The sequence below is a fragment of the Mustela nivalis genome (assembly GCF_964662115.1).
Source record: "Mustela nivalis genome assembly, chromosome: 17".
In the NCBI taxonomy this organism is placed as follows: domain Eukaryota; kingdom Metazoa; phylum Chordata; class Mammalia; order Carnivora; family Mustelidae; genus Mustela; species Mustela nivalis.
This window is the reverse complement of record NC_139036.1, coordinates 8,169,167-8,177,510: the sequence shown is the minus strand read 5'-3', so window position 1 is coordinate 8,177,510 and position 8,344 is coordinate 8,169,167. Positions and strand designations below refer to the sequence as shown.

The 8,344-nt window shown below is 58.2% G+C and overlaps 1 protein-coding gene across 5 annotated transcripts in view; it reads right to left on the bottom strand.

The window, feature by feature from the left end:
* The window catches only part of ARHGAP44 (Rho GTPase activating protein 44), a 164,013-nt gene that overhangs the window by 2,658 nt on the left and 153,011 nt on the right, over positions 1 to 8,344 (bottom strand). For 3 of the 5 annotated variants that reach the window (XM_082708460.1, XM_082708457.1, XM_082708458.1), the window contains 2 exons: positions 6,308 to 6,465; positions 3,085 to 3,465 (listed from right to left, as the gene is read on the bottom strand). In XM_082708460.1, coding sequence (XP_082564586.1) covers positions 3,085 to 3,465; positions 6,308 to 6,465 — 539 coding nt within the window. Of the gene's footprint in view, positions 1 to 992; positions 1,044 to 3,084; positions 3,466 to 6,307; positions 6,466 to 8,344 lie in introns of all 5 variants that reach the window. The other 2 variants (XM_082708459.1, XM_082708461.1) reach the window with 2 other exon arrangements.

The window sequence follows — 8,344 nt, the reverse complement described above, 5'->3', positions numbered from 1 at the left end:
TGGCCGTTCCCTTAGACCCCTCAGGGAAGGCCACTCAGTGGCCAGGGAGCAGGACGGAGGAAGAGAAGCCCCCACTGTCAGATCAGAAGCGTCTGGAATGAGAGCTGTGGGTGGGTGGGCAAGCGACATCTTGTGTTGTGCCTGCCCCGTCTCCACAGGACCAAAGGTTTAGCGGCTTTTCTGGAGGTTCTGGAGGGCGGGAACTGGGGGAAGGGGAGTCCTCTCCTGGTTTACTCTGGAGGCCCCAGACTGTGTCAAGAACACTTGATTCCCTCCGGCTTCTCTCCTGCTTATCCCTTGGTTTTAATTTTGAACATCGGCTCCCTGTGGCCAGAGGAGAGCAGGCAGAACCCAGTATAAATGCTCCCCTGATACTGAGAGAGGAGGCAGCCAGCCCTAGGCCCTGGGGGACATAAACTCAGAGGACTGAATCCTACCACTGTGGATTCTTCAGGACTTGCCTGCTGTTCAGACCTGAGGAAGACAAGTTCGAGCCCACTTCGGAAAGTGGGGGTCAGCCAGGACGACCTCATGGCCTCAGGGAACCCACTCCCAACCCCGCAGTGGAGGCCGTGTCGGGACCCTCCTGTGGACACTTCTCTAAGCCAAGGCGTATGCAGCAAGTGAGGTACCTGGATCCAAAGCCTGCAGTGGGCAATCCAAGGACAGTTACGCCACAGGAAGAACAGACCTGGGAGCCCTGTGGTACTAGGCCGAAGGGAGAGGGATGGTGGGGCTGACCCGGGTGCCCAAGAGCCAGAGGAGGGGAGAGCCTGCGAAGCCTGCTTGCGGCCTTCCTCCCCATCTCCTAGCGCGAAGCCAGCCGGAGCCAAGGTGGCCAGTGATCCCCTGAAAGCCAGAGGAGCTCATGGACCGGAGTGCTCCCCTGAGGCCGAGGTGAGGCATGGAGCAGAGTGGCCATGCGGGGGGGAGGTCCGAGCCACATGCAGAGCCGAGCGAGCGCCGGGGCCCGGCGAGCTGGGGCCGCTTACCCTGAAATCCCCCTCACACGTATCCACAACCGCGGCCCTCATGTCACACAGCTGCAGGAACACAACGACAGGATTCGGAGAAAGGAATAAACACGATGAAACGAGAACGTGACAATCAACTACACCGAGTATCACAGTCGGGGGCGGGGTGGGGGGACCAAAGCGTCACAGATGCTGCACGGACCGAGGCCCGTGCGGACAGACAGAACGACAGCCTGCTGCCAGAGAACACGATGGACGCACGCACCACGGTGTGGGGGCTGATGTGCTGTTAGCACTCGAGGTTAGCCGTTCCGAAGAGCCCAGAAGAAGGCGGGGCACTCACTTTGGGCCCCCCAGTTTCAACTCCCGTGGTGTTCCCACCTTTCTGTTTCTCTCCTGTGTCCAATGCTTCCTGCATCCATGCTTCCCAGCAGCCCTTCCCTGGGGTGGCTTCAGAAGTGGGGGGCCTGGTGTGTGGGCAGGAGCAGCCCCTCAGGGTGACTCGGGGCGACCCTGAGCTCCTGCTGTCACCTGTGCCCCCTCCCGTGGGGGCTCATGTGGGAAACACGCCTCGCCACCACCGACTACCAGCAGGGAGTGGTGTCGTGGACTTCTGGGGAGGAATTTCCTTAATATTTGATAAGTCTCAGGTCAGACGTCAGCAGCTGTATGTGCAACATGAGTCCCATCCAAAAGCAGAGCAGCCGAACCACCAGAGGCTGCCCGCTCCCCATGATACGAAGATCTCCTGACCCATCCTAAGCACGCCAGTTGGATGAGACCCGTCGTGGGTGCCAGGAGCCGAACTCCACAGGCTCACTCACCTTCCATCTGATCCGAGGGGGAAACCTCACTCTTGGACTAAAACACGAGGGAAGTATGATCCCCATCAGAAATCCCAGGGAACCAACGACCTAGGACCACACAGCCGGCCCTTCGAAGCATGTGGATGGCTGTGTGTGGGTATGTGCATGTGTGCAGCGTAGGGATGCGGTACGTGTCTAGTGATGTGTACCTGTGGGTGCATGTTTGTGTGTGTGTGTGTGTGTGTGGTTTGTATGCATGTGTATAAATCCGGTAATTGTGTAATGTGTGTGCAGGGAGGGTGTGTGTATGTGTAAGGGAGCATCTGTTACGTGCACATATCTGGGGCGTGTGTGCTGCCTCACCTGCTGCTCAGGACACCCCTGAACAGACAGGGCCAGGCTCTGCCACCTGGGGACATGAGGCCCGCTCCCATGCCAGGACACAGGCCAATGCCTTGCCTGCCTCCCTGAGCGAGGAAAATGCTAGCCGGGCTTTAGCGGTCACCACACGCAAGTCCCAAGTCTCTCCTGTCGCGTGGTCAGAGTATCTGGGGAGACGTTGCAAAAAACATCCTTTTTCTCCCGCCAGTGAATGGTTTTCGTTCAGTGTGGTGTGTGTGACTTCACACTTCTATATTTTTGGGGAGATGGGGGGTAATAGCTCCATTTCTCATTTTTAAACTTAATACAAGACTAAATTTAGTGGTGGGCTTGTCCAATAAGCTCCTCAAAGAACCAGGGGGAGCAGTGTCTTTCCTGGAACTGACCCTTCTCTAAATATTGCTGGAAATGCACGTTTCTAATAAGGCTTACTTCATTCACAGGAGAAAATGTCTTTGGTTCTTAGCCTCTGTTCTCAAGATAAGGGTCTGTACCTTTGTAGATGCCGTGACTCTACCCCAGGAGACCCACAAATGTCTCACCTCACTTAGATGCCGGCTGGTCTGCGGTCATAACCCAGCCCCCCAGCCTCTCCCGAAGCACTGAGCACCACCTCCAAGTACTCAGTGCTTAATCCCCAGACAGAGAACAGAAGCAGAGCCCTGTGCTGGCGGGCATTCCACTGGGAGAAACCCCCATTAGAAGCCCTTCTGCAGGACAGTCTGGATCCCGGGGCTGCTGTCCTCCAGCCTCATGTGTGGTGGGGGAAGTTCCCAAGACGATCAGAGAAGCCACACGTGGCACCAGCACAGCCACCTCAGGGCAGACAGACGTGCTAATAGGCAGTGGCACCAGGGATCCCGCCACTGGGCATACCCTGCTGAGGTTCGTGGAAAACTGTGGCGGCACTGCGGCTTGGTTACCTGTCGACATGCTCTCCCCGGGGGCCATGCCGTCCAGCACCGGGTGCTCCGTGGACTGCGGACTCGGGGCTGGCAGGCTGACTGTGGGAGGCTGAGGGGGCGGCAGGGTGGGTCTCTGTCGGGGCTTAGGGGTGGGCCGGGCTTTGGCTGCAGAGCTTGTGAAGCCGGCAGGGGAGGCCAGGGGAGGGGCCGCGGCCGCTGGGGAGAGCTGGCCGGAGGCCAGGGAGTACCCCTGGGGGTAACTCAGTCCGTAGGGTGAAGGGGTGCTTGGTGGGGTGGGGGACAGGCTGAGTGGGGACGGCTGGCCGGCAGACTGCTCGGTCACAGCCCCGGGCTGGCCAAAAGGGACCTTGGGTGGAATTGGAGCCAGCTTCTTGGAAACTGAAAGAGAAAACACAGGCATACACACTAGGTCATGAAAGGAAGCTGGCTGTCCCCAAGGCCTGTGAGCACGGCCTCCGCCCCTTCCCACCACCTGCCGCCCCCTCACCCCAGGCTCCCTGCGCTAGCAAACCAACCTGCAAGCAACCAATGCGGTTTTTTAAAAATTCACCTCAAACTCCAAGCTTTCATGTCTCCCCATCTGTTCACTAATCTCTCCTCCTCCTCCCTGGACTGCTGCCATGATCTACACAGCCCTCGCCAGGGTGGAGAACAAATTTCCCGTGCACAGGCCGCGGCCGGCTGCCCAGTGTCCTCTCTGCACTTTCCCACAGCATCAGGGTACACGGAGGAAGGGGGAGTCGGTGACACAGGGTCCAAGAGGGACGACTAGAGCTCACTTGGCGACACTGGAGCGTGGCAGGACAGGAAACTGACTTTTGGCTGACCATGCCCATGCTGGCTCCAGGATCCCGCGAGAGCCACAGACAACCGAGTTTCCCAGCGACTTCTCCATCACCCCAACCACCCACCCCGTCCCTCCTCTGAATCTTGGGTACCTGCCCGCCCCGAGTTTTCCTTTAAGACTCGTGCCCTCTGGGCATGGACTGTGCAGAGAGATGTACTGCGGGCTCCCCCTCTTCATTCTGTCTTCCCCCACCGCCTCTGTTTACTTGATCGTGCTACATGATGGCAAACACTTTACACCCTTCACTCACAATGAACAGGGAAGAATGATCCTGTCCACAGGCAAACATTTAGAGACGGCGATCACTAAAATGGGATGACTAAGTGAGGGCTGCCGTGCACGGCACCAAGTCCAGAAGAATCTGTCTTCTAGGTGCTCAAGGAGGCCTCGGGCACTCTTCTCTCCCAGCTCCGCTCCCCCGCCCCATGGAACAAAGTCTATTCTAACGATGGCGCGAGCTCCCCAGGCTCTGTCAGTGGGCAGCACGGACAAGACAAGGACACGGTCTCTCCAGCGTGGCTTCAGCTCCCTCCCTCGCCTTGACCACCCCGCCTGTGCCCTGACAGTCTATCTAGAGCCCCCTCCACGAGAGGAAGGACCTCCGATTCTCCACGTGGTTGTGGCACTTACACAGCATCGGCTTGGAAGAGCATTCCAGAACCATGACCCGTTCTACCAGCCCTTCTCAGCAATCTAATCCGAGGATGGGGCAGCCTCTCCCGGCCCCTGCTCCAGGAGCTCCCAGAGGGGGGTGCTCACTCACTGGGAGGGCAGCCAGCGGGGCCCCAGGCACGGGGGCTCCAACAGGCCTTCTCCTGCACGAGCCCGAGGAGGGGAGGAGCAGGGGACGGCACCATGTTGGAGAGGACATTTAGCCCTCCTTGGTGGCGACAGGACTAGGCCAGGACATAAAACTGGAGACACGTGTGACTGAGAAACCTTAAAAACACAAAACAGCTGAGCAGGCACGGTGGGGGCAGCAGGTGGAAGAGAAAGGGGTGCCTCTCACAGGAGGACCTGGAGCTGCCGACCACCCCCTGGGGGAGGGACCGGGGTCATTCCAGGCCGCACTCCCTGCTTACCTTCTGACCTGCCACCGGCAGCATCAGGTTGACGGGCCTGGAACCAGAAGCCTGACCCCATTGGACACTGTGGCTTAGGCGTCACCCTACCTCTCGGGGCTGGAGGGAGGCGTAAAGGCTTTTGTACACAAAGATGAACAGGAAAGTGTGTCTGACCACACGGGCGACCCGCTGCTGCTGGACGAGGGCGCTGGGATGCTGAGGTACCATGCCACCATGGTGCCCCAGCTCCTGGGTCTGGAGGGAGTCCCCACATCTCCCCACGGTTCCCTTGAACCATGTGCCCATGTCTGCCTTTCTGCCTGTTGCTCTGCACTCTCAGGGCCCAGCACAGGGCTCTGCACATGGGAGGGGCTCGCAACAGACCCATAGGCTGTGCAGGGTGTGACAGGGAACTGAGACCAAAGGGAAGGACCTGGCACCTGTCACCGCAGCCCAGGGCCAGGGAGCCCAGCAGGGACGTGATGCAGAGGCTCAGGGGCACAAGGCGAGCCACCCTATTCCGTGAATATTCAGTGAGGCCAAAGCCACACTGGGAAGCTGGAAAGGCCTGACCCGAGAACAAGTTTAATAAGGTGCCACTTTAAGTTGGAGACTTTGCTGAGGAAGAATGTAAGGAGAAAACAAAGAAGTTTAAGTGCATGGTCTGTGCAGCCCCCTGTTTATGAAATGTCACCACAGAGCATGTCTCTAGCTCTGGGAGAGTCATTTCAGAGAGAGAAACTGGGCCTCTGAGGGTGGGTTCTGTGGCAGATTCTGGGTTGGGGGGCTCCCGGGTCAGGGCAGAGAGTCTCAGGCTTTCAGAAACACTGAAGGCCAGGACTCCTGTAGCAACAATCACAATTCCCTGCTCTGTGTCACCTTCTAGAAACAATCCCAGGGGTAGGCAGCCATGCCAGGCCCCCGCTCGGGGCATAGGGCCCCTGCAAAAGACCCCAGAGAGCATCTTAAGAGGCAGTGGTAGGGCCCGCCAGGGGACACCCGGTGCAGGATCTGTGAAAGACACGTGGACAACGCTGTATACAGAGAGGTCTCAGGGTCTGGGACGCAATCTCGGTGTCTGGGACTCAGAGCCGACTGAGCCTGCTGTTCAAACAAGTGACATGAGGAAAAGACAAAGTGGGCCCTCTTGGAGTCGGTTAACTCCCCAAAGCTCTAATGCCCAGCCCAGAGATTTTTCACGAAGTCACACGATCTCTCAATGTCCATGCTAAGTGAGGGAAAGGAGTGTCCAGGCATCATGACAACTGTCCCCAGTCGGAGACCTGTGCAAAGGGTCACAGTGACGTACCTTTCCGGAGAGTGTGCGGGCTCTGGTCTGGGGGCGGCTGGCTGGGGCTGGGGCCTGCTTGTGGCCCTGGCTGCGTCCCTGCACCGGGTGTCCCCTGGCTGGAGCCTGGACTTCCTTTCTGCCCGGATCCCGGAGAAAGCTCCTTGCTCTTCGCAGTGCTGGAACAGAAGCACACGAGACAAGAAAACCCCTACACTCAGGCACACACAGCATACAGCCCTGCGGGTTGCGATCCCACGAGCTATGCTGGGCCAATCCTCTGTCTGTCCCGTGCCCTTCAGGAATGCTCCAGGAGAAGGGACGGTCCCTTCTTGGGCTCTGGGGACCTGTGTTCTGCTCCTACCTCTCCACGCCTCTGCCCTTTGCCAGGAGTCCACGAGCGCCCCCACTCTGTGTTGTGGGGCCACGGCTCTCAGCTGATTTCCCTGATCTCCACACAACGAGCCCGAGCAGTGGGCCCAGCCTGGGTATCAGTCCCAGCAAGTGGGACAGTGAACACAGCCCCCTCACTGTGCTCTCACTTATGGCCAATTCAAGTCCCAGCTCCCCCCAGCCCCCCCCGCAGGGCCCATGGCAGGGAGGGCTTCTGGAGCCCTCTGAATTGAGAAAGGGACACCCCAGGTCACCATGTCCCAAAGGGGATTCATCCTCCATAGCTGCCTCTCTGCCAGGCATTGTCCTAAAGATAGAGCACATATTCACAGATAGCCTACTCCAGCCAGAGAACTGGGGCAGGAAAGAAACGGCCAGCTCATCACTCCCCACCATCCCCCGACGCCCCTCCCCTGGCAGACGTTCCTAATGGAGCTCCGGAGGTCCCTCTGCCATGAGCCCCTCAAAGGACTCTTTCTCCCACTTACTTATGCTCCAGGCAGCCCCTAGCGAAGCAGAATGAAAGCTACCCGTCACCCTCGTCACCCTCGTCAGCAACTGCCTGGACCCTCCTGCCCCCCGGGGATCAGGCATGGGGCTCAGGACCTAAATCCTTCGCAATGGCTACCTCTTTCCCACGGAAACAGGCAGAGCGTATTTGTTCCCTAAATTTATCTAGAGGCCCCCTAATATGAAAGAGCTAGAGATCTGCCACCCCGTCCCAGCGGGTTACGGCCAGCAGGACTGGGAGGCGGGAACCAGCGCTGGAACAGCAAAATCCAAAGTGTAGCTGGCTTTCCCCCATGTGAAGGCGTCAAGGCAACGTCAAGTTCAAGGCTGAGGTAAACTCTCTCCTTCTCAGGGTGAACTTCAAACCACACCTGGGTAATCCGCCACCACCCCGCCCCCCGCCCCGCCACAGAAGCCATTTCATCATGAGGGGCTGGAAGAATGACATCTTTCTCTGTTTAATGAAAAACAACCTGGCGGGGGGGGGGGGGGAACCATTCATTCTTTTTCAGGCTCAAAGTCACCAGGCACCAGCTATTACAGCTAAATATCAATCTACTCTTCCCTCCACCTCTGCCACCATCAACAGGTAGTTAAAACCTTAAAAAGAAAGCCCACAGCAAGCAAGCAACAAAACTAGCTTCTCATGGGATACCAGGGTCTTCTGCCTGTGGGGAATCTAGGGACCAAGCAGCTGGCCCTCCCTGCCCACCTGATGTGCTCCCCCAACCACAGAAACTGCTATTTACCTACTTGACCTTGCTGACCCATCCCCCCACCCCAGCATGGGTGCAGCTGACCCAGTGGGGGGGGGGCAGTTACTAAGGAGCACTAGATGGAGGTAGCTTGGTAAGGACACATTCAAGGACAGGTTAGTTCTGGGGACCATGACACAGTGAGCTGGGGTGCAAAGGGGCAGGAAGCAGTGCTTGGGGGCAGAGTCAATGCCAAGCAGGGGAGCAGGAGGCAGAGGCGAAGCCTGGCTGGAGAGCCACCAGGTCTGGCAGGGGCGGGCCTGGGGAGCAAGTCAGAGGGAGGGGAAGGCCTGCCATCTGGGGAGGGGGGCAGACAGGAATCCAGCAACTGGAAGAAACATCAACTGGGCTGTGAATGTCCAGAAAATAGAAAACAAAACAAAACAAAACAAAACCCCAA